The 27,389-nt window shown below is 41.8% G+C and overlaps 1 protein-coding gene across 1 annotated transcript in view; it reads right to left on the bottom strand.

The window, feature by feature from the left end:
* LOC145396564 (protein amalgam-like) overlaps window positions 1-27,389 on the bottom strand; it is a 97,742-nt gene that overhangs the window by 47,045 nt on the left and 23,308 nt on the right. Inside the window, exon 3 of the mRNA XM_080269939.1 lies at window positions 22,175-22,382. Coding sequence (XP_080126065.1) covers window positions 22,175-22,382 — 208 coding nt within the window. The remainder of the gene's footprint in view (window positions 1-22,174; window positions 22,383-27,389) is intronic.

Genomic DNA, 27,389 nt, shown 5'->3' with positions numbered 1-27,389 from the left:
GAGAATGAAAAACGAAAGAAGGTTGTGAAGGGGGACTGATGGAAAGAAGAGAGAATTAGCACAAAAGAGGTTAGTATAGAAGATTGGTAGGACGACAAGAGAAAATGAAACCCAAGAAAGAATGGGTCACTACATGGAAGGGGTAAACAGAAAATTTAGAATAAAAACAAAAACACGATTTATAAAGGAAGGATGGAAATACAAGAGCAACAAAACAAAGAGAGAGAAGATTATTAAGGAGAAGGTATGTGGTCTGTAAATTAACATGAAGTAGGGTGGATGACCGTAGAGTAGGTGTGACAAAGAGTGGGGAAGCAGCGTGAATACAGAGCAGAAGGAAGGTGGGAGCGTAAGCTTGTGAAGGAAACAGAATACTGAGAAGGAAGAAAACTGAGAAATTAATGTGTAGAGTAGCTATAATATGGTAGAATTAGAAAATAATTAACAACAGATAGATTATAGAACTCGTAGAATGTAGAGTCAGATAGTATAACATGTTAGACTGTTCGGGTGTTCCCCCCAAAAAAATCTGTTTGTATCTATCTGTTTATCTATCTATGTGTATATATCTGTATCTATACCTATCTATCCATCTATCTGTCTATGTGTATATCTATGTCTGTATCTATATCTCTCTATGTATGTATGCATGTATGTATGTATGTATCTATCTATCTATGTGTACTGTATGTATATTTGTGTGTGTGTGTGTGTGTGTGTGTGTGTGTGTGTGTGTGTGTGTGTAAAGATAGATAGATAGATAGATAGAGAGAGAGAGAGAGAGAGAGAGAGAGAGAGAGAGAGAGAATTCGGCTGAATATAAGGGGTACCGGTACTAGCGTGAATACTTGGCTATCAAAGTGAGTAGTGGTGAAAGCAGTGTGAGGCAGTGTAGCGAATGAGTGGTGCAACACGGAATGGAAGGGGAGAGAATATGGTAGGTGGAGAAACAGGATTTGTTCCGTACGAGAATGGAGAAATGGAGGGAGAAAGGTAGGGGAAGAATATCGAAGGTATGAGAGGAGGAGGAAAGGTGAGGGAAGCGTGAGCCAACATAATGAGTTAGGAGTGAAAGAAAATTCTGTAGGGGAGTAAGAAGAAGGTATATGGGAAACAGGCAGAAGGAGCAAGGGAAAATGAAGGAAGGGTCTGGTAAAGCGGGGAAGTGAGGGATAGTTCTGTTGGGGCGTACGGGTTGTGTAGGTGTATAAAGGGTGGAAGGTTAGAGAAAGAGACAGAAATGGATGATGGGAAGGGGACGTGAAGGCAGTGTGAGATAAGATAGTGCTGCTATTACAAGGACTGAAAGGGGAGGGAGTCTGATAGTGGGAAGAAGGAGGGGATGTTGTGTATTGGACTGTGGGAAAAATATAGGGAAGGAAACCAAAGAGGTGAGGGAAAACAAGGGATAAATGCAGTCAATTCTTACACTGCTGGGGTTACAAGGAATGGAAGTAAAGGGTCCCATAGCGAAAGGAAAAAGGATGGGAAGATCAGTACTGTAGTGGTTGAGAAACTGGAGGGAGAAAAGCAGGGGTAAAGTAGGAGTGAGGGGAAATGAAAGGAGGGACTGGGAGGAACTGAGGAGCTGTTTTCTTAGGCAAGTGACGAGAGAAAAGGAGAGGAAGGTGAATGGAGGGGTAAAGGGAGAAGGGGACATGAAAACCGAGTGAGCCAAGATGGTAAAAAAAAGATGATGTGGAGGAGGGGATAGAGAGACGGGGTAGTGAGGCAATGGAAATGAGGTTGAGGGAAGGAGAGAGAGGAAAGAGGCGCGCGAGAAAGAAGGGGAGTTTGTGGAGGTTGAAGGAAGGAAGCCAAAATTGAAGGAGGTACAGTATATGAGCGAGAGGGAGGGCCTTGCAGCAGGGAAAGTGGGAGGTAAGTGTAAAGTAGTGAGGAGAGAGGGAAGGAGGCTGTGATTGATAGGTGGTGGAAGAAGGGGAAGTGATGGCCGAATGAACGAAGTTGGTATTGGTATTAAAAGTAGGTGAATGGGAGAAAGTTTGTTACAGGGAGGAAAGGAGGGATAGTTTTGTTGGGGAGTGGAAGGGAGAAGGGTTTGGAGAGAGACAGAAGGCTTAGGGAAAATGGAGAGGCGAAGGAAGGTTGAACCAAGACAGTGTTAGTGTTATAAGGAGAAAAGGGTGAGATATCGAAGTGATGAGGGGGAAATGAAGGAGGTGGAAGGGGAGGGAGTGAAAGGTACTTTTTATATGTGTTGGGGAAGTAAGGGGAGGGAGTGAAGGGTAGTTTTTGTAAGGGCAAAGGAAGGAAAGGGATAAGGTAGGAATGGTAGACCGGAGGAGGAATGTGGATGGGAGGAAACTGGTAACAGAAAATGGGGAAGCAAGTGAGAGCGTCAAGAGAGAACAAGATTAAGGAATGGATGATGGAAGAGAGAGAGAGAGAGAGAGAGAGAGAGAGAGAGAGAGAGAGAGAGAGAGAGACGAGACGAGACAAGAAGGAATGGAGGGTGTGACCGAGAAAAGGAGAAAGGAAAGGAAGGTGGGAGAGGAGATACAAAGGAGGAGAATGGAGGGAAAGCTCCGCCAGCAGAAAGTGAGGAAGGGAATGAGAAATCAGTGGCGGCGTGAATGCATTAGTTGTCCGGGTGAGGGAGTTGTTAAGGCAGAGGGAGCCAAGATAGTGACTCGGGTGTACAACAAGGCTTCGTATTCCCGTTAGATTGCAGGGCTTCCCATACTGTCTTCACTAATTTACCCTCTTTCGTCATGGATTCTGAGCAGTAACAAGAGACCAAAACTAGAATATGGTAGTATAGTTCATTCTCTTTAACTAGGAGAAGAATTTCGTCTTTTTGCAACTTATTTCCCGTAGGCCAGTGGTTCTCAGCTGGTGGTCCACGGTGACTTTTTGGGTGGTCCACAGGACGTTCACTTTATTTGGTAGTAAACTGAAGATTGGTGCATATATTTTTAAATTTATTGAAATTTCAGTACGAAAAATTTTGTCAAAATAAATAATTGGCCATTCATTTTATTGTATTATTCCTATTGATTATTCGAGTATGATTGGTACTTACCCAAATCTGTCAACCCATGCAGTCAGATGTCTTCAGCCATTTGCATCAATTTCCATGTGTGAGAGCAGATTTTCATGTTTGTTGCACATTAAGTCCAAACAGAGGAATCGGCTTGCAGTGGAAAGCGATATTCATTGTGCATTATCAAGTACCACTCCTAACATTGAAAAGCTTGTCAGTGAGAAGAGAATCCAAAAGTCTGGTTGCAAAGAAAAATGTTAGTTGTATACTTCTACATAATTTCAAAATTCTGTTTGTTAGAAATAAATTTCACAGCAAAATGTTAGAGAAGTATTCATGTATTTCCTGGAAATTATGTTTGGAAGAAATATATTTCAGACCAATATGTCAACTGTCTACTGTTTTATATCATTTCTCGAAATTCTATTTGTAAGAAATATATTTCTAACCAAAATGTTTGTTGTCTATGCTTTATTTATCATTACTCAAAAATGAAATGGTCCACGATATCTTTTTTAACTGGGCTGGTGATCCATGGCCTGAAACGAGTTGAGAACCACTGCCGTAGCCCATGTGCTGATTAAGGCAGTATCGCAGCTCAGCATCTTTTCCATAGCATTTCCCCATGACTGGCATCATATTCTACTGTTAATCTGTTATTACAGCTCTGTAATCAAGGTGGGAAGATGGGAATTATACACCTAGTTAAAGTGAAAAGAGTGTTGTCTAGGAGGAGTGCTATGGAAAGGATGAAGACCCGTTGCAGTGCGTAGCATTCTCGTATTCTGCCACGGAACTATTTAAAATAAGCTGAAAAGGACGAGAATCTGTGCTAGGTTCAGGTGAAAAGAGTGTAGTAACCTCTTCCCAAACGATTTATTTTGATTATTCTGTTTCCATATTTTCTTAGGTAACTTTTAACTTTTCTAGTATTGTGTAGAGGTATCATTCACTTAGAATAGTATCGTACCGGCATTCGGAGTAAACTGGTACCGTAATGAACAGGCTCTATAGTTCTTACACCAAAACTTGACACAGATATTCGTCCTTTACAGCTTATTTCACATCGCTCAAAGACAGAAAAATGATATGGCTCTAGTCACTGCATTCTTTCCGTAAAACTTCGTGACTAGCATCATATTCTATATTTAATCTACTGCTACATCGCTGAGTTAGTAATAGAGCGATGGATATTTTAGTCCAAGTAAGAGTAAAAGGAGCATAGCGAGCCTCGTAACCCGACAAGAATACCGTGCTTTAGGTAGAAGGGAAAGTTTGTGATAGGGACGTGCAGGGTAAAGAAGGGAAGGTTGTGAGGGGAGGTCGAGAGGGAGAGGGAGAGGATGGCAAGGGAAGAGAGGAGACAGGTAGGGGTAGGAGAAACTTGTGGAGAGGGGGGAGGAGAAGAAAGGAAGGGAGTGAGAGAGAGGAGGTATGAGGTATGGAGAAGGATATGATGTAGGGAAAAGGAAAAGAGGTAGGGAGGAATAGCAAAGCAGGTAAGAGGAAGTATAAACAGAGGGAGGGATAGAACTTAGGAGAGAGCGAAGGAAGGTAGAGAAGGGAAGAGAAAGAAAGGGAGGGTGGAAGAGGAAAAAGACAGGGAGATCACGAGAGGGGTGGAAATATGTAGAAATAGGGAGGGAGTGGTTGAATGGGGGGGAAGGGTAAGGAAAGAAAGGGAGGGATAGGGGAAGCAGAAACTCAAGGAAACGCCAGAGGAAGTAGCAAGGGGAAAGAGAAGGAAAGTAAGTTTGTCAGAAAAGGAAGGGAGAGGACGGGAAGGAGCGAGAGGGAGGGAAGAAGTGGTGGAAGAGAGGAAAAGGTGAGAAATGAGGGAGGAAGGGAAGGGAAAGAGGAACGAAAGGAGGAAGAGATGAAATGAAAGTGAGAGTAAGGAGGGAGAAATGGAGAGGGGGAGAGAATTAAAGGAGCCAGGAAGTGCGTGAGTAAGAAAGGAAGACAGAAATAACTGTGACGTAGGACTACGTAGAGGGACGAGGCGGTGAGGTAATGGAGATGAGGAAGAGGGAAGAGGGGAGAGGAAAAAGTGAGGTGCAAGAGGAAGTTAAGGAGGGGAGGGAGGTTGAGGGGGAAAGGAGGGAGTGAAAGTGGGAGATGTGGGGAGTGAAGTATGGGGGAGATGATGGAGTGTAGTAATGAGATTGTGAATGTGGGGGAAGGAGGGGAGGGAAGTGCTGAAGTGATGAGGAAGGAGGGGAATGATGGAGGGGAGAGAATGAAGGCCAAGGAGTGAGAAGGAGAAAGGACAAAAAAAACAGAGGGGAGAAGAAGAAAGTGCTGGAGAGACAAGGAGATAGAGAAGGGGAAGATGGGAGGAGAGATGAGAGAAGAAAGGAAGGACGAGGGAAGAGGTATGTAAGTAAGAGGAAGGAAGGGAAAGGAAGGAAAGTCATGAAGAGATGAGGACGAGAAGGAAGGAGGGGAGGGGAGGAAGGTGTAGGAGTGGGAGGGAGGGAAAGAAAAACAAGGAGGGGAGAGTAAGTAAGGAAGGTGTTAGAGGTCGAGGGCAGGGGAGGAAGGTGTACGTGGAAGGGGGAGGGAAGGGAAGGGGCTGGGTGGGTGGATGGAAGGTATTATGAAGGGAAGCGCGTGTGAAAATGGGGCGTAATATTTCCCAGAGACGGGTTATGAGGCAGAGAGAGAGATGGGAGATAATTTCGGAGGGAGGGAGAAAAGAGGGGGGGGGGGAGCTAGTCAGCAGCGTAAGTCAGAAGGGAAGCACCAGGACAAGAGCAGATAGTCAGAATATTATGAGAGGGGAAAGACAACGTTAGTTGTGAACACTATATTTTATTAGGAGGGAAACAATATAACGAGGAGAGAAAGTTACCATTTATGTCGGAGGGAGAGAGAAAGCGGGGCGGGGAGCTTGTCAGCAAAGTTAGGAGGGAAACACCAGGACAAAGGAGGGGAGGAAGACAGCATATTATGAGAGGAGAAAGACAATGTTGTATTGAGGGGGGAAGCAGTATGACGAGGAGAAAAAGTCATTAGTGTAAGTCTGGTAGGAAGCTCCACGATGTGAAAGGCATGTAAACAACAAAATTATAGTGAATAGCGTTATTTATGACGACAAGCAGCATTATTAGCAAAGGGGTATATTTTAGGAGAAGGTAGCATAATTAGGAGTGAAAGTCATTCCTGCAAGCCAGGAGAAGGGAAGGATGCCAGCATGTGATACCAAAGATGACAGCATTTTCAGTGTATAGTTAGTGTATAATCGCAGAATATTAGCAATAATTAGGTAATACATCAGGAAATAATCAGGAAAGAATCATACCACAGTTGTCAAGAAAAGAGAATCATGGAAAGAAAAGTTATCAGCATATTATGTCTGGAAAAACACAGCATTATTACCCTCCGTCAGGCAACTTTTCTCTCAAACCCTGCCCCTCCTCACCTGCCACGAGTAGAGTGGGTGAGGATGGGCGGGGCCACGACTTCAGGAAGGGGGCGGGCCTTAAGAGACAAGTTGCCTGACGGCGAGTATAGCATAGATCAATAACTTGGTTACATAATAACAGCAACATTTAGGTAGTATACTAGACTAGATCAAAGAAAAATAATCGTTGTCAAGAAGGAAGCAGCATAAAAAGGTAATGAAATCGGTCAGGTAAGAAAGATACAGCATTATCAGCACACAGGAATGGCATAATGAATGAACAGCAGCAGCCAGTAGCGTATCATATGAGACAGGAAATGAATAATAGCATTGTTGTCAGGAATGAAACAGGATGAAAAGAGAAGTAGGTCAGTATGATACTGGACATCATTTTGGGGGAGGCGGTGGCTGAATCGGTAGAGAGGCGGCCTGCAATCCTGATGGACCTAGGTTCGAATCCCGGCAAGGGCAGAGAACAGTTTCACGATCTGAATTTCATAAAAGCAGACTTTACTGATCTACGAGAAGACCCTCCTACATGTAGTAAAATTACCTCCGCTAATACCAATACACCAGCCCTAGCATGTATTTATGGACGGTGGGTGTTAGCGCCGAAATGGTGACATGTGGTGGTGTGTAGGAGGACTACTGGGCCTTGGGATAGGTCCTAAAGCCTTTGCCCAGAGCTGGAAACATTAAAAAAAAAAAATAACGAGCACTGTTTGGCCATGTGAAGAGAATGTAAAGTGAGACTAAGGTGAAGAATATACAGTATATGAGCGAGACGGAGGGGGAGAGGAGGGGGGGGGGAAGGATGAGATGGAGGGATGGAGTGGAGAGAGAATACGAGAGAGGGGGTGTGAGTTGAAGGGAGGGCAACCAAATGGCAGTGGGTAGGGCAACCTTGAGACGGTTTTATTGTGGCCACCCCGTACGGGATTAAGGCGACTGACAATAGATACTGTAGATAGATACCTAAAAAGGAAAGAGGCAGCATGATCAGGAGAAAAGTCAGCATTGTAAATCAGCTCACCATGGCAGGGAGAAGAGAGAGATTTTATGCAGAAGGATGACAGCATTCCAAATTAACAGCATAATAAATGTATAGAAAATTAGGTCGAGCAAGAATAACAGTATTGATGTCAGTATAGGAACATCATGAGAAGGGAAGGTTTTAAGCAAGTTATACCAGGAGGAAGACAGCAGTATCACCACAAATCTCCAGCATAATCAGTGAACAGTAAGAGCATGTAATGTATCGGGTGAGATCAGGGAAATAACATGGTAATTACATCGGGGAGAAAATCTTTATAAGCACATATCTACAGCACAATCAGTGAAGAGTAATGGTATGTGAATATCAAAGGAGATCGGCGAAATGACAAAGCATTGTTGTCAGGAAAGTCGCACCATGAGAAAGGAAGGAGGTCAGCCTATTAGACACGTACAACATTTTCACTCGAGTCCACGAGCATAATCACAAAGCAGTTAAACATGACACACACACACACACACACACACACACACACACACACACACACACACACACACACACACACACACACACACACACACACACACACACACACACACACACACACACACACACACACACATACACACACACACACACACAAGACGCCAGCGTAAAAGACACCATGATTTAACTCAAAGTGAACTGCGATGAGGAAATTTACATGGAAATGAGCTCCACGTCAATGAATTATAGGAAGTTCTCGGATCTGTCTTTATTTTCAGTCCCTGAAATGTGAAGGGAAATTTAGCAAGACCGGATCATTTCTTTTGTTAATGAGTCGCTTTCTGCTGACACTTTCTTCTGTACATCCATCCATCCATCCATCATCCAATCCTACATTTCCCCATGAGGAGCGTAGGAGCCCGGGGCTAGATATTGGTCCCAACATTTAAGATGAGAGTGACCAGCCTCACTCATCCTGAGTGGCATTACGTGAGCAATAAACCCCAACCAACCCTTGGATATAAACCTTCACCGGCTCAATCCCATTTGAGCGTAATAATTACCCACTAAACCACCAGGCGCCAAAATTTGGTTATATGGTTACCACCCAGCGTAGTAAACGGTTTCCTGGTGTACAGGAAACCATTTGGCTTATCACTCAGTGTAGAGTCACCCACAGGCAGAAGGAAGAGGAAAGAATGAAGGAACGAAAGACAGAAGAGGGAGTGTAAAGTTACCCGTAGGCAGGAGGACAAGGAAAGAATGAAGGAAAGGAGGACAGAAGAGGATGGAAGGAAAGAAGGATGGAGGAGAGGAAAGGGCAGACACCCGACAGCAGCACTAAATCGAGTGAGTGGATGGTGAGCGCCCCCACCTACTACAATTATCTATACAAGAGTTGACATTAGAGTTTGGGGGGATATGTCATGACTTTGATTCGCAATATGTGAAGCGAAATCGAGGAAGATTCGGTCATGTTTGTGTGTGTGTGTGTGTGTGTGTGTGTGTGTGTGTGTGTGTGTGTGTGTGTGTGTGTGTGTGTGTGTTATAAGGATCAGTTTATTAGGCAAAATTATAGAAACTGTCAATAATTTTTGACATTAATTATAACAGAAAATAATAATAAAAAAAAGAAAATTAATAATAATAATAATAATAATAATAATAATAATAATAAAGCCTCAGTACTATGCGTTGCTTGTTTTACCAGTTAACTTAATCAAGGTCGTTCTTTGCCTGTCCCCCTCGATTAAGGTAGTTTTGCATCCGTCATTCATTATTTTGGTCGGTGAAATGTGAAGGGAAATTGAGAAAGACTGGATCATTCCTCTCTAACTGGTTGGTCGACTGGCTTGATCATGCTTATGCTTTTTGTCTATCTCTCTGTGAACTGCAGTAAATTTTAGTATTTTTCATCACTGTGGCCAGCGAAAGGTAACGATGAATTTAGCAGGACTGGATCACTTTTTTTTTTTTTTTCAACAGTCAGTATCCAGTACATGTTTCACTGTACACCTGAAACACATATTTGTATAATACAGTAGGGTATATAGTAGTCATATCTTTTGGATTTTTGATCCATCATATATTAATTGCAAAGGAGTGCTAGGAGATCTAGGAAGACGGTCATTCTTTACTGTATGATTTAAAAGTCATTCTTCTCAGGTCCTTCACTAGCTATTTGTCTTATACTTCTCAGATCCTTCACTAGTTATCAGCCTCATACCTTTCTGATCCTTCACTATAGTCGCGGCGCACGGCTCTGAGGTTGTCATTATCGTACCCTGGCAACCTACCACTCAAAAATGTCGTCCGATTTTGTATCATTATATACGAATCATATTATTATGCACGAATATATTATACACGAATATTATTATACACGAACATGTTATACACGAATCACGTGCGTCTCATATTATACACGAAATAAATCAGACGCACTTTTGAATGGTACGTTGCCAGGGCACAATAACAACAACCTCAGAGTCGCGCGCCGCAACTACAGCTATCTGCCTCATACTTCTCAGATCCTTCACTAGCTATCTGCCTCATACTTTTTTTTTTTTTTCTGTTCATCTTCTATTAGAGGAACATCACAAGACATGTCATTATTGAACCGGGTTAAATGTGACGAGGAATTTTTGGAGACTATCCAAATGTTATTTTGGTCAGTGAAAGTGACGTTTAACATTTAAGGATTGTACCATTTCTCTTAATGTTTGGTTGTTTGCGCTATGCTTGTGGTTTCTGTATATGTGTCCCATCCTTGACTTAATTTTCTCGACTTTTAGGCCCTGTCGCTACCATGGTCAGTGAAATGTGACGTGGAAGTTAGGAAATGTGGATTATTCTTACATTTCACTGGCTATAAGAATCACCCTGACAGAACTGCTGTTTTCGTCTATCTTTGTAAAATTTTCGGGTCTGTCATTATTTTTGCGAGCGAAATAAAATGCAGAATCTAGGAAGACTGGATCATTCTTCACTAACCGTTCAATACAGTAGTTATTTTTCTCGAATTATTTCACTAACTGGCGGTGTGAAAAGTACCTTTTTTTTATTATTATTATTTATTGGTGAATTATAGGAATTACAAGAACTTTCGGAGTGGTCATGGTTCCGAAGCTTCTGTCATCAGACATACTGTACATACTTTGTCAATCTGTCTATCGATCTGTCTGTCCATTAACTGACCTGTGTATCTATATTTATCCGCGTTATTCTGTCTATCTGCCTGTCTGTTAATCCATGCATTGTTTGATGTCGTACTTGTGAGGTTTGGTGTCGACAGAAAGCTCCCGGCGATTCTATTTAAAGTCAGCAATGACCTATCCTCGATATAACTCTCTCTCGCGTAGCTGCTATTCATGTTTTCTCTTCAAAGTGTTGTCTTTTTGTCTGTCTGTCTACCTGTCTATCTGTCTGTCTTCTACCAGACTACTTTCTTTCGCAAGCGGTGCCCACAAACAAGTTCCCTCTACATCGCCCTGCCCTCCGACATTTGGCTGCTCTCCCTTCATATCTCTCTTCGCTCTCTCATATATCTCTCCACTCCATCTCTCCATCTCATCCTTGGTCTCCCCCTCCTCTCGTCTTCCTTCACCTCACTCAAATACACTTTTATCATTTTATCAAGAACAATAAATATTAGTTACGGTGTCTTTAAACCACTGTACTTGGGAACTAGTGAAAGTAAAATTAATCCCATATTACTGATTCCTTCAGGACTATGATTTATTTGCAAACGACAATACAACGTTCTTATTCCACCCCATAGAATTTCAACATCATCATAACATTCTTCGTATTGTTTTGTAAATTATTTATGGACAGCAGACCAAAACCTACATAGTTCATATTTCCTTCATTATCACCATCCCAACAAGATTTTCCATGATGCAGTTGCCATGTAAGTTCCTACATTTTTCAAAGCTGCATCGAAGTGACAGTATATCCTACAACATTCCTGGTGGTCAGTATTAATTTATCGTAAGTCTTATGAAAATCTTCCTAGAATTGCGTGATACGGTTAGGAAAGACTTTGTCTATTACAGAAAAAGAGAAATAAGTAGCTAAGTCGAGAGAGAGAGAGAGAGAGAGAGAGAGAGAGAGAGAGAGAGAGACTAAGGTACGAGAAAATTCCTACCATCCTTGAATCTTTTGTGTCAAAAGTTATGACAAATGAAATTTTGCGAGAACCATGTGAGTTTTGTTGCTTGTTTTGTGGCCCCATTCTCATATGGATGTGAACCCGGTGGAATGCAAGCTCCATTAGTCCCTCTGCAGGCCACCATCCATATTTCAGTAAAAAGGGAGAGAATTAATAGACGTTTATTTAACCAGGTAGTGGAGCCGGCTGGCCATTTATCAATCTGTCTATCAGTCTGTCAGTCTGTCTATATCAATCTGTTTATTTACCTGCACAGTATGCATTATATATATATATATATATATATATATATATATATATATATATATATATATATATATATATATATATATATATATATACTGAGTGTGAAATGGACGGAGAGTAAGATATTGTTTTGGAAGGAGGTAAAGAAAGTAAGTCAGTGTGAAAGGGGAAATAGTAGGGGAGTGAAAGATAAGAATAATAAATTGTTGGTGGAGAAGAGAAATTGAGGAGATGGAAGGAGCACTTTGAGGATTTGTTGAATGTAGAGAGTGAGAGCAGAGCGAGTATAAGTGGTTGGGGAATGGCTGGGAGAAGAAGAGATGAGAGAAGGGAGGAAGAGATCATTAGGTCGGAAGTAGTGGAAGCAATGAAGAAGATCAAGAATGGAAAGGCCCCAGGAATTGATGGAATGTGTGGTGAAATGCTTAGGTATGGGGGTGAGATTGTCGTGGAGTGGATATGGAAGTCGTGTAGATTAGCTTGGGAAGAGGGAAGGGTTCCGGAGGACTGGAAATCAGGTATAATTGTTCCTTTATACAAAGGAAAAGGGGAGAGAGAAGTATGTGGTAACCATAAGGGTATTTGCCTTCTTAGTGTGACTGGAAAAATATATGGTAGAATACTCAATGATAGGGTTAGGCATATAACAGAGGAGCTAGTTGGAGAAGAACAAGGGGGGTTTAGGAAGGGAAAAGGGTATGTAGATCGGATATTTGTTCTAAGATGTTTAGTGGAGAAGTATCTAGAGAAGGGAAAGATAGTGTATGCTGCCTTCATGGACTTGGAGAAAGCTTATGACAGAATAGATAGGCAGGGTATGTGGAAGGTATTAGGAATATATAGAGTGGAGGGGAAATTGTTGAGTGCTGTGAAGAGTATGTACCAAGGAGCTAGGGCTACGGTGCGAGTGGATGGTGAGCTGAGTGAGTTCTTTGATCTCAGTGTGGGACTGAAACAGGGTTGTGTGATGTCTCCATGGCTGTTTAATATATATATGGATGGGGTTGTAAAAGAGGTGCAAGGGAGGGCAGTGGATGTGGGGGTGGCTCTAATGGATGAGGGTGAGATGTGGAAGATTCCGGTGTTGCTGTTTGCTGATAATACAGTATTGTTGAGTGAAGATGAATGGGAGTTGCAAGGTTTGGTAAATGAATGTGGGACAGTGTGTAGGAAGAGGAATCTAAAAGTTGATGTAAACAAGAGGAAAGTTATGGTGTGTGAGGAATGAAGTCACAGAATGCACAGTGAGATTGGATGGTGAGGATATGGAGAATGTGAGTGCATTCAAGTACTTGGGTAGTGTGATGAGTAAGGATGGAAGTTTTGGGGATGCAGTATTTGAAAGGGTACAGCAAGGAAGGAAGGTTGTTGGTTCACTGAAATCAGTGATGAGAAATAGGGAGTTGAGTATGGAAGTTAAGAAGTCGCTGCATGATAGTATTGTGATCCCTACCCTGACGTATGGAAGCGAGGCATGGACCTTGCTAGAGGGGAACAAATCAAGAGTGAGAGCAATGGAAATGAGTTACTTGAGAGGAGCATGTGGAGTGACATGGAGGAACAGGTTGACGAATGAAGAAGTGAAGGAACGTTGTGGGGTGGATGTGGATGTGGTTGAGAAGATTAGGAAAAATACACAGAGGTGGTTTAGACATGTGGAGAGAATGGAGAATGAAAGACTGACTAAGAGGGTGTATGTAGGTGAGGTGGAGGGAGGGAGAGGGAGGGGAAGACCGAGGATGAGGTGGAGGGATGGAGTTGAGAGGTATATGAGGGAGGGGGGAGTGAGTTGGGGGGAGGGTAGTCAAATGGTGGGTGACAGAGCGACTTGGAGGCGTTTTGTCTGCGGCCACCTTTTGCGGGATTAGGGCGTCGGGCTATAGATAGATAGATGTATATACTGTACTGTATCCCTCTCTCTCTCTCTCTCTCTCTCTCTCTCTCGCTTCAAATATCTACCTGCACAGTATGCATTATATATACATAGATAGATAGATAGATATAGATACACACATACATTCATACATACATACATATAGACATACATACATACATACATATAGACAGATACATACATACATACATATTGACTGATAGATAATAGATAGATAGATAGATAGACAGATATAGACAAATAGTTGGATATAGACAGAGATAGATAGATAGATATAGATGTAGATAAAATTGTGTATGTATGTATGTATGTACAGTATGTATAAAGAATACACCTGAGGTACGAAACCCTTTCCAACATATCAAACAGCGACACCCCTGGTAGGTAATATTTCAGCGTAACTCCGCAGAAATCTTAGTGGAAATTCCTGGGTCTTTGGCCCAACTCTTTTCCAACGCCAGAATTTTGACGGCCGCGACGGAGAAGGTGGGAGAAAGACGCTGGCTGGGGAAAACATAAATGCATAAAAGAAAGAAAAGAAAGGAAATAAAAAAAAGAAAAAGAAAAAATGAAAGCCGGAAATCAATAATCGTAGGCTGTAGAATAGATGGAAGAAGGCACAAGGTTAATGTAATATGGAGGGCTGTAAATATACCGTACAACAAAAAGTAAGTGCAGAAAACAAAACCGTATTCACAAAATAAGGAATATAGTAAAAACACGACATGGAAATCGTAAATGAAAATAAGGAAGATTGTAAAGTCAAGAAAAACAAAAACTTCAGTCTAAAAGAGGGGAACAATATAAAAGCATGAACTGAGGTAAGGGTTATGGAGGGGTGTGAAGACTGTGAGGGTGAGAGAGGAAGGACATTTGGTAAGCGCTAGACGTGATGGAGGGATTAGAGATAGAATCTCTCTTTCTCTCTCTTTCTGTCTGTCTGTCTGTCTGTCTCTCTCTCTCTCTCTCTCTCTCTCTCTCTCTCTCTCTGTTGCTCTTTTAAATTTTATGAGAGAGAGAGAGAGAGAGAGAGAGAGAGAGAGAGAGAGAGAGAGAGAGAGAGCTTTCTCTTCAGATGACGCCTCGTTTTTTCACAATGAGTATTACTACTATGGATGCACTTAGGCGAGGACTCTCATAATGTGTGTGTGTGTGTGTGTGTGTGTGTGTGTGTGTGTGTGTGTGTGTGTGTGTGTGTGTGTGTGTGTGTGTGTGTGTGTACTTACGGTATATTCTGTTGGTCGGTCTCAGTTTGTGTGCCTGTATGTTTTTATGTGCACATTAAATCCAGATAAATAGAGAGATAGATACTGATATATTTATATTGTGAAAGTGTGTGTTCCTTGTATTCTCTTGTACGTATGTGTGCATGTTCAGCTGTGTGTGTGTCTGTGTGCACCCGCCTATAGTATATGCCTCACTTAAGTTTGTGCCTTACCCTCTGCGTCATGTGGGAAAAGGAGATAATAAAAGGCATGGAAGAAACTTTAGAAGGAGATCCTCATAATATACTTTTTATATCCCTGGAGGCTGAACCTTCTCTCTCCTGCCATCCTGTACGGTCTGGGTAGAATTTCACTCTCTTTATATATTTCTGTTGTGCTATCTTTTCTCATCATTTCGTCTTCTTTTATCATACTCGTTTTCTTTTCATCTCCACTTCATCCTTTGACATCAGCCTTTCATTTTTTCACATGCAATTTTTTAAATGTCAGTGTTTCTCTTGGTAGAGATTACTGTAGCATTTTTTCCCCCCCAGCTTGCTCCAGACGATGATAGTCAGGAGAGCCAAGGTGTGCATGAGAAACTAAGTGTCAACTCTTTTAACGCGGCTTTTCCTACCCTGAACCTTTTCTTTCTTGCCACTATGTATTCTGGGTTGATATGGCCTTCAGCAAATTCATCGAAGTACATCTTTTTCACATCACTTTTAAATTTTGGTTTCCTTTTTATGTTGTATCAATATTTTTTTCCGATTTGATCGCTGCTTTTTCTTCAGTTTTAATCTTTGTTATCCATGGTATTAATTTCCAACTTCACCTTCAGATGAACGCGTCTACTATCGTATTTCCTTCAACACCAGTTGACTTTGTTCAGATGTTGGTAAATATGGGAACCTGAGTAATAGTATTGTTACGAACTACCTTGTCATTGTCGCAATAACTTTAGCATTCTGAGTAACGTTAGAGGATTTTGTTCATCATGGTGTGTTGTTGGAGCTTGAAGAGTGTTAATGGTTGTACCGTAGCTCCTTATGGTTAGAACAGTTCCTGCATTATATTCCCATTAAATAAGACGACGACTTCATTCGGTTAGAGGTTAGTACATTAGCCTGAGAGTTTTAATATTGACACCATTAACCGTCTCGGGGTTGGGACAAGTGTAGTATACACTTTTTGGGTTATTTCACTGTCTCTATATTCCTCATCCTGGATTTCTTTTCTTTCTTTTTCTTTTTCTTTTTTTTTTAATACCTCATTTGCATCCTGCCCTTACTTTATTTTCTTTTTATTATTATTTTTTTTTTTAGAAAAGCGCTTCAAGGTGCGGTGTATTTGTCATCTTCCCCGTATATTTTCCAAACCTGACGCTCTCATGGTTGGCACAAATTTGGAATTCTGTTCCAGCTAACACCAGACGATTTCATTCAGTTGAGTGAGCCCTAGGAGGCTGGGAGTATACTGCTGACCCCATTAACCCCTTTAAGCTGGGGACAAATGTAGTACTGTTTGCCAACACCAGACGAGTTTATTAGCTGAGTATGTGTCTAAGGAACCTAGGATTGTTAATAATATCAACAGATGTCCCTCAGTGGTGATGACAGCTCTTGTTTTTTATTCCCATTAGCGTTAGATGAATTTCTTCAGCTGAAAGTAAGTCAGTAATAGTTGAGCTTAGTCGTCCCGCGGTAGCAAGAATAATACCTAAGACATCATTGTATGCAGAGGGTTAATAATTTCAATATAGTAACATAAATATATATACATATTACATTTCTGATCCCTCCAAGTGCTTTTGTTCAGCTTAGGAGAAAGTGTTAGACTCTGCCTTCATTAACATCTTGACGATTAGATAGCTCTCCTTTGTTAATAGTATTCGTTTGGCATCCGAGGCAACACAGCCAATCCTATATTTGCCTCTTTCAAAGTGTAGAAGACTGAGACTGGACTACACTAGGCCATTACATATAAGGGTAGATGGCCAGCCTACTTGCTTTGATAGCCTTACGTGATCAAAACCTTCCAGTCACATCATGGGGAGCAAACTCTGCATGGCCGTCACCCCCACTGGGACATTCTTACCATTAGCCCACCAGGTGGCTGGAAGAAAAGCTTTGCAACAAGAAGAATGAAGTACAAATAACGTCCTCGGGCTGAAGAGGTGATAAAGAAGTTTCCATCCGTTTTATCTGTTTTTTCATTGCTGGATTTTTAGCATACCAAGACTGAAATTTCCTTTCATTTTCAATATATCGTTGAACTTCACAAGCGCTCAAGTTTTATTAGCCTACGAAAATGATATTGCGGGAAGTTTGGGCGCAAGTTAAGTTTACAGTGTAGCTTATAATGTAGACTTTAGCACGTATTATTAAAGGGTGGGCACCCCCGGTCTTCGTGGGGCTTACACTTTGAATATCGTTTCACTGGTTGTAAAGTGTTTATATAATTATCAGGTTGTTGTAGCAGTGGTTTCATTCATGGCGAATCACTTTCTTTCAACTGATTGTTTTTTTCATAACTGTTTACTGTTGTCAGTTATATTATTATACTCTTAATTAGCATGCTATAGGGCGTCAAGCTTAACTTCACCGCGATTTTGTTCCATTTGCTGTCTATTTTCGGACCTGAGTTTGGATAATACAGCGGCTTCACTACCTCTCTGAAGCATTTTTTTTTTAAATCCTTTTTTTTTTTTTTTTGTAAACGCGCTCTGTTCCATTATTAATGTCGTGTTACAGCTCCGCCTTCAAAATGGAGAGATGGCTATCTAAGGTGAAGCTCAAGTGCACAGTGTGGGACGCTGCCATTTATTTCTTATAGGTTGAGAATGGGGTAATGTTGCAAACCGAAACTCCCTCCATTAAAGAACGCTTCTCAGTGTTGATTTTCATCTTTATATTCAGTGTGTGTGATAACCTTACTTACAAAGATAACATCGTTCACCTCAACGTAAAATGCGCGTTGTATTAAAAGTTTTCGTTTGGGATGTAGACGCCAGCCAACATAAAGATATTGATACTGTGATAATATTATCCATGTGATATTGTTGTAAAGGACGATAGGAAGTAATTACCCCTTGCTTGGTTGGGACGAGCACTGTACTTTATGCCAAATGACGCCAGATGGTTTTGTGTAGGGGAAAGCGAGGGCAGGAGCCTCACAGTGTTGAGGCAAAATCCTTCCCTTTGACATAAAATACCCGTTATGTGAAAATTTTTGGTTCTGTCTGTGGACGCAAGCTTTTGGAAACTTATGAATGTTGTTACTATGATGGTGTCGACCATGCCTTTGTTGTTACTGTTGTAGTAGGGGATAAGGAAGAGTAATCAAGATGTTACCCATTACAATGTGCATACTTCTCTACCAGCTTTGATAGCGAAGATGATATTGTTTTCAGTTTGTCAGTCTCTGTGTCTGTTAGCATGATAACTTCGCAAACGCTCAAGATATCATCACAAAGTGTTACAGGTGTATAGTAGAGATAAAAATCTCGGAAGAGTTCGAAATTGGTGAAAGTAGGTCAAGGTCAAGGTCGTATTCCGAGCCTCGCTAGAAATGTATCTGCTCGCGGTTGGTGTGATTCCCCCCTTGGGGAGACCTGTAGTGATGGAACAAGTTTTCGAACCATGTAGGTCATATCCAGTGATTATTAGCCTTCGTATACGAGAAACCTTTCCGAATCTGAGAAAAATCGTCTGGGGAAGCTAGCATAACACGCCATTCGATTAAAGAGGTATATAATCCATTCAGCCCAGTGACGCAGATTTTGTTTTATTCTTTATGCCAACAGACGAATTTATTCATTGTTACAGAGCGCACTAGTATATAACCCGTCCAGTATGAACAATCGTTCCGAAGGTTAATATCAAGAATTTATAGAGTCATTACGGTGAAGAGATGAAAGGCCATGTGTACCACCGTTATCTAACAGACGATGAATAATAAAGTACTTTTCCATACTTTCGCCTCTACACTCGCTGGTAGCAATTACGTGCCGAGTTACTGAACGCACATTGATGATACCTGCTTGCCCAGGGTTTCCTCATAATGAACGGATATAGCGCCGGCATTGAGAAACTGATTTGAATTAAGTATGGTCGGATAGATCAACTAGTTTTCTAGTTTTGGGTTACCCCAGATAATGACTAAGTATTAACCCCGTTTCGTCCAGGATCACCACATGCGAGATATTGCGGGAACGTGCATACCGTACCTGCTTTCACTCGCAGTCTCAGTCACAAAAGCTATAATTCAAACCTTTAAGGTCCCGTCCTTATTGCACTTGCGTTCGGGAAGCGAGAGCAGGTGTTATGTTTTGTTCGACGTGTAACCTATGTGGGAGGAGAGGGTAAACAATTTTTTTTCCAATTTTAACAGAATTTCGTAGGAATGGAGGGGGGACAGTCAAAACGGCTGATTTTAGGTTTTGAGATCAATAGGCCAGGGGTCGAGGTCACAGGGCGAAGTCAAACTATGATTAAGGAAAATCAATTTCTAACCATCTTTGATCCAATATAGACCAAATTTAGTGAAAACGTTGAGGGCAATGCAAAAACGAAGGGATTCGATTTTGAAATCAGTCAAAAGTAAAAGGCTTGGCCTTAGTTTGACCTGTGTGTGTGTGTGTGTGTGTGTGTGTGTGTGTGTGTGTGTGTGTGTGTGTGTGTGAACAAAATTATTACATCGGTGTTGATATGATTTTAACCAAACTTGATGGTGAGGCGTAGGATCAGCCACAGGGTTGACCTACTCTTTTTTCGAGCAGTATGTTTAAGGTCGAGGTCACATGACACGCTCAACTACAGTTTTTATCCGATTTACTCAAACAACGTGGAAGGATTCAGGGTGAGACGGAGATAAAATGATTTGATTTTGAGAAGAGTAGGTCAAAGGACCAGGTAACAGGACAACATCAAACGTCAAGTTCAGAGGAGAAGCTCAACTCGTACAGTTTTGATCTGATTCGGACCAAACTTTGTTGAGGAATTAAAGGTCAAGCAAGGATGAAGCAGGTTAATTTTGAGAGTAATCGACTGAAGGTCACGGCTACAGGACAAAGACGAATATTCTGTCCTTAGGCCCACTGGTGGGCACGAGTGTAGCACTGTGCCACTTTTTTTTTTAACCTTGCATTTGTTCCATTTCGTCCAGTCTGTGGCACGCTGGGCACTAAGAGGTTAACAGCATACCGGTACTCGTTAACATAGAGGACAAGTACCATAAATATGATGATACAAAATATATGTGGGCAGTTACGGCAGGAAGCCGTCTACTTCCACGGTATCTCGTATCGTAACTAATAATGAGCGAAGGACCATCATCCATCCATCCATCGTAAAACTCTTACTGTATTTACAGATGGAGTGAAAGTATTTCATATTTTGAACTGTAATGTCGTGTTGGAAACTTTGAGTGTGAAGTAAATTAACGTTTGAACTACACCCTACCACACAATAGTGTGTGTGTGTGTGTGTGTGTGTGTGTGTGTGTGTGTGTGTGTGTGTGTGTGTGTGTTTAACCCTTCGTTAGTCCTGTGGGGTATTCAAACGTGGTTAGTCCGGTGGGGTGTTACAACACCCCAATACAAAAATACATGTAGTGTTACTAACATGTAAAATATAGTCATACTGACGCTTCAGCATATCTCTGCAATCACTAATGAAAAGACTGAATGCCTTGTAGTGGTGTTTATTAATTTATAATAATAAAATACGATAAATTATATCAGTAAAAAAATAACAAATGGATTCATATCTCATTTGTGAGGTAAACACGCACAGGAAAATATATTTTGTGATTTTTTAAATCAGTAAAATGATAAACAGTATGCAAAAATAAGATAAAATACCAATTTATATCACAATATGATCTAAATGGTTAGTTTGATGGGGTGACTGGACACCCCAGGTGGGGGAAAAGTGCCTCTCTCTCTCAGTACAGCAGAAGCATGACTAAACCAATCCACATGCTCCCCCCCCCCTCACTGAATCAGATTACTGGAACGGACAGAAATACTCGAATTACCGGCTAGGAAATATGAGCTTTTAAAAAAATTTGGGTTGCCAAAACACTCCACCTGACTAACGAAGGGTTGAGAGAGAGAGAGAGAGAGAGAGAGAGAGAGACAGACAGACAGAGACAGAGACAGAGAGAGACTCGTAACTTTAGCCTCTCCTTCATGTGAAAAATACGAGGGACAAGAAGGAAGAAACTTCAGAAGGAAATCCTCTTACAGTACTTTTTCCCCCTTCCTCAGGAGCAAGACAGAAAATATGAGACACAGGGCAGCAAACATCGGACTCACCTATAACAGCGAGGTACTCCTTAACCCTTTAATGATTGAGACAGTTCTAGTTTTCTGCTTCAGCTGACACCAGAGTATAGTAATGGGTAATAGGAGCCTGGGAGTGTGAACAATAGTACTATTAATTCAGTCTTGATTGTGTAATTCATAGTGGTGTATTCCAGCCAACGCCAGACGATTTTATTGAGACAAGAGTGAGTACTGGATCCCGGGAGTGTTTATTGGCGTGAGTGGTGTAGTGCTGACGTGAGACCATCACCAGCAGTCGTCGATGATGGTGACAGCAGGAAAATAAGTACATCAACCTAGTGAAAGAAAAATTATCTATAGACATGCCCACAAAAGCTAAGCACCTTTAATGAACCTTGGCGGCATAGTGTTGACTTGACGTTTGTACACGGCTTGACCTTTGTACACGGCTTGACGTTTGTACACGGCCTCCTCTTTTACGGAGGCATCAGGAATAAAACATAAATCGAAGAGGCTGAAACTCACCGACAACAGTAAGGCGCCACGTGATGGATCTGGGTGGCGATGCGTTGACCTGATCGGTACCAGTCCGTTGTCCTTCATGGTGAAGGGAAGAAAAAGGAAAAAAGGAAAGGAAGGAACAAAAGTCAGGCACCGAAATGAAAGAATTTAGCAAACTCGCCGAAAATAGTGAAGTACCTGGTGATTGACCTGGGCAACGAAGTATTCACCTGACACCATCCCTTGTCCTTAATAGTGGTTGCGGGAATTAACAGACGTCAGCGTATTGTGTATGCATTGTAGAGATGATAAGGGCTAATACTGTACTCACCCACAACAGCAAGGTACCCTTTGATTGGCCTGGGCGAAACAGAGTTAACCAGGCAAAGTACCTCGTCTTTCATGGCGCTGGCGAAAATTGAAATGACGTCATCGTAGTCAGTGGGGCAGAATCAGATTAACAATAGACTCACCGACAACAGCGAGGTACCCATTGATGGACCTGGGTGGCGTGGTATTAACCTGGCACCAGTACCACCCCTCGTCCTTCATGGTGATGTCTGTGATGGTGAGGACCCAGGTGGACCGCTGCTCCCGCTGGATGGTGATGCGTCTGTTGTTGGTGATCACCTGGGTGGCCACCGTCAGAACAGCGCCCGTTCCCTTGTAGCCCCACGCAACCTGAAATACAAGCATCAGATTTTTCGTAAGTGTTGTCATCGTCAGCTTCACCATTAATAATAATTTCGTCACCGTCATTGTCTTCGCCATTATCATTGTCAGCCTTACCATCATGGACTCCATCGTCAGCGTCGTCATCATTAATATAAGCATGGACATCGACATCGTTATTGTCATCGTCATCTTCAGCAGCAACAGCAACAACACCAACATCAACACGACCAACAACAGCACCACCAATATAATCATTATCATCATCATCATCATCGTCATCATCATTATCATCATCATCATCATCATTATCATCATATCGTCATCATCATCACCATCATCACCATCACCATCATCATCATCATCACCATCATCATCATCACCATCATCTCCTCCTACTCCCCATCATCATCAATAGCATCAACCTCATCATCATCAATAGCATTAACCTCAGATGAGTCAGTCAGCATTCCACTACAGGTATGAGAGTAGTTGTGACAACTTTTCCTATCGTGGTGTCGGGGAATGCAGTCTGACTGTCATCTGACGGTCCAGAGTTCGATGACCAGAACATCACAGGCTGATTAATGTTTGCTGATATTTCCTGTGACATAACAGGTTTCCTTCATCATACTGATATTATCGAATGTCCGTGTGGTGACATTAACAGCACTACTCGCCCGAGTGCCAGGGGGCTGTTTCTTCCCTTCAGGCCAAAAGGCCAACAGCTTGGACGAGGTGCATTCATGAACAAAATTTTGTCGATACCTCTACTGGCTGTGGTGATAGACAGCGTTATATGAAGTATTGTTGTGAGATAGCTGTATGAAGCAAACAACAAAACAGTGTGAGAAGGAATGTCACTCTCAGTCCCTCAGGGAAGATTTAGATATATGGAAGGCAGGACACAGTGGTGGTAGAGGACTGTCGCTGAACTTTTTGCACATGCATGTACTTTGGTATCATGAATGAGACGAGGTGAGACAAGCCTTCCCTGGTTAGGTGTTGTGGAATACTGCTTGACTCATCTGGCTGACTTGAGTTTGGTCTCCGGCAAATCACAGGTGGATTATTATCGCCATCATCATCAGCATCATTCCTGGTTCATATTAATGATCTCTTATCTGTAACCCACAATTCCATCCATTCATATGCGGATGACTCAACATTTCACAGTTCATTCACACTCAGACACCTATTTGCAAAGTCTAATACCTTTAACTCACAACAGGACAGCAATCTCCATAAATCAAGACTTATCTATGATTAGTGAATGGGGACAAAACAATCTTGTCTCATTTAATGCTAGTAAAACTAAATATATACAGTTTACTAATAGATAGATATTGCCAGATTTGTATATTACTTTCAGTACTACTAATATTCCCATCCCCAAAAGTATTGAAATTCTCGGTGTCTTACTTAACAGTGCCCTCAGCTGGACCTCTCATGTCAGATCGCTTGCTAAAACCTCCTCAAAGAAACTTGGATTGTTGTACAGCATCCGTAACTTCTTCACTGACGAGCAGTTAGCTATTTATAAGACTCAAGTGCGCTCTAAGCTTGAATATTGCTCACCCTTGTGGTATGGATGTGGAGAGGTTGCACTGAAACAACTAGACAAAAGTCAGAACAAAGCTGTTAGAATTAATAACTCTGCTATTATAAATAAACTACTTCCCCTACAAGTAAGAAGGAATGTTGCCTCCCTTACATTATTTTGCAGATATTTTTATGGCAAATGCTCAGAAGTTGTGTTCATGGTGCCACCTTTCCATGCCTTCCCTCGTGCTACACGGGCATCTGGTAGCACTCATGACTGGAATGCTACACAGCCATATTGCAGAACTTCTGCCTATCAGAATTCTTTTATTCCCAGAACTGCATCTCTCTGGAACTTGCTTCCCCGGGGTTGTTTCCCCCCAAACTTCAACCTACAGCTGTTCAAGTCCAACTGTTACAGATGTTTTATGAATGGAGGACGCCAGTAGTCCGGCGAATGGATTTTTTTTTTCATTTGTTTTTCCTTCCTCTGTCCCTTTATTTTAAAAAATCATCATCATCATCTCCATGATCATGATCTCATGATCCTGATCATCATAATAACCCTATTTCCCGAGGACGTCAATTTTCTTTCGCTCATGCCATCTCTTTGACGGTTTTCTTCAGCTTGGAATAGGCTTCATGAACTGGGAGGCATTGATGGTCTTCATTATCCCCTTCATTATCGGTAGGTTCTTTTGAATAGAGTACGATCGTCTGGTAGGAACAGCCTGAGAGAGAGAGAGAGAGAGAGAGAGATTCGTCCATCAACGTAATAGTTAATCGAAAAACAAAGAATTGTATTTTAGGTGACAAAGGATGCATCTTTACACGTTTTCCTTAGCCATGTAGGTCGCATATTGTGCCATCATTTGAATGAGAGAATGATCAGAAGAGTGCTATGTGAGTGAGGAGGAGGGGGAGGAGAAGAGGGTGAGATGAAGGGATGGAGTGGAGAGATATGAGAGTGGGGTGTGAACCGGAGGAAGGGCAGTCAAATGGCAGAGGACAGGGCAACGTGGAGGCGATTTGCTTGTGGTTACCCTCTACGGGATTAAGACATTTGGCAGTAGATAAATAGATGGATGGATGTTACTTATGTAATTTCAGTGCCGACAGAGTTTGTATTATCAGCACGTATTATGCTACGGAGATGTTATACATAAGGAAGGGATGTTATTGAAATCTCCAAAGCCAATTAGAATATGCCTTAGGAACAATCTCTCACTATGTAGGCATTTAACACTCTCAGCGTCGGAAATACAACTCTACTGTTGTATTCCAGTTACCTGAACGTATGTTTTCATTAGCACTGCCAGGCTCGGTACAACTCCATCATTCTGTTCCAGTTAACGCCGGACACTTTGTTCAGATGAGAGAGAGAGAGAGAGAGAGAGAGAGAGAGAGAGAGAGAGAGAGAGAGAGAGAGAGAGAGAGAGAGAGACTAAGACCAACCATACCCGGAAGGTGCTGAGTCCAAGCTCTTTTTTCCAAGTCTCTCTCTTATATTTTTTACTATATTAAGGCGATGTTATTCCACATAAGAAGAAATATATATACCCTCTCCGATTCGAAAATTCTCCTAAACAGCGAAAATCATTTGGAACTGGAAAGAAAAAAAAATGAATAGAAAAAAATCTCCAAATCTCTGGCTCCTGTGACTTGGCCCGCCATTCCACCACGACCTGAAATATTCCAGTCCTTTCTTTACTCTTATAAATTTTCCCCTCTCTCTCTCTCTCTCTCTCTCTCTCTCTCTCTCTCTCTCTCTCTCTCTCTCTCTCTCACACACACACACACACACACACACACACACACACACACACACACACACACACACACACACACACACACACACACACACACACACACACACACACACACACACACACACACTTATCCCTTTCACTGGGTTTATATATAGATCTTCAGTCTGTACGGGTCTGGAGAGAAAGGAAGTGTCATTTTTAAGGGGGAAGTGCGCTCAAAAGTGTGGTATTCAATTCGTACATGATGGTATAGTCTCTCTCTCTCTCTCTCTCTCTCTCTCTCTCTCTCTCTCTCTCTCTCTCTCTACTGACCCCCAAGCTTCGAGGAAATCTGGTAAGCCCGATGACAGAGAGAGAGAGAGAGAGAGAGAGAATTTAATAGGACTTGGTTAAGGGGCATACTGATGAAGGAGAAACGAAGATGTAGGTAGTAAGAAAAGGATGGAGAGAGAGAGAGAGAGAGAGAGAGATTTAATAGGACTTGGTTAAGGGGCATACTGATGCGAAGATTAGGGTAGTGAGGGAAGGATGATGTGAGAGAGAGAGAGAGAGAGAGAGAGAGAGAGAGAGAGAATTCTTTCATCCTCGTCCGACCTCACCAGATCGATGCCACTCACTGTGAGCTATTCCCGTTAACCCCTTTCATGACAGAACCCTTCCTTACAATTCTACCCTCAACCTCAATAATTCTCTCTCTCTCTCTCTCTCTCTCTCTCTCTCTCTCTCTCTCCCCATTATTAAGATCTTCATAATTTGGCATGACGTTGAATCACAATACTTACGGGCAGTTCCTAGTCGTAATTAAGGTTTGTTATTGCTGGAAAGATAAGAGAAATGGGGAGTAAAATCTTCTAATATCACTCGTTTGTGTTGTAAAATAAATTGTAGTTGCAAAAAGAAATATATAATTTTGTCATTTTATCCTTTCATGAACATATATAGCGTCTACTTCGCTCGTGGGAAGGTGTTTTGCCCCCCCAAAAGTATTCTCCTTCATGTCAGTTGAATAAATTTGTCTGGCATCTGGCTGGAGTACAACTCTGGAGTTGTCCTGATCATGAGTGGTACCAGTTTGAATTCAAAACATCCCATGACTGACCCCTGACTTAAAACATCTAGAGCAGTGGTTCTTAACCTTTTTTTGTCACGGACCCCTTCGAGAATCTGATGAACGCTATGAACCCCTTCCCTACAGAAATGCACATAAGCACAAACGCAGCATTTTGCATGCAATGAATTTACATTATTTTATTGAAAACTACCTCACGCAGTGTATCACACAGTATAAAACAGTCTTTACAAAGAATTATGTTTCTCACTCTTTTTCATGCAAAAACTAATGGCCACTCGAAAAAATGAAATACATCAAACTTGAGCAAATTAAACAAAACAAAGCTTTAAGTCTGCTCAAAAGCTCATTTCAGTGAGACGGTTGTTGTTGCTTTTTGGCTTGAATAAGATGAAATTGTGGAGTGGTCTTTGACAAGGCAACACGCATGTCATCGTTGACATCCAGTTGGTTTCGACTTTTTTATTTTGATAGAAACAAACGCTGAAATCCCTGACTCACAAAGGTATGTAGTTGCAAACGGAATCAGAGCACCCATAGCTCGCTTTGCCAGACGAGGGTAGGCTTGTGTCAACGAACACCAGAATTCTTCAAGACTTCAATTTTTTTTTTTTTTTTTTAGTTAATGATGCCAAA

This window comes from Coenobita brevimanus, chromosome 38 (assembly GCF_032717465.1).
Source record: "Coenobita brevimanus isolate Jiangsu-jjx chromosome 38, ASM3271746v2, whole genome shotgun sequence".
NCBI classification, from domain to species: Eukaryota; Metazoa; Arthropoda; class Malacostraca; order Decapoda; family Coenobitidae; genus Coenobita; species Coenobita brevimanus.
Note: the sequence above shows the minus strand (reverse complement) of the source record. Positions and strands in the feature narration are given on the sequence as shown.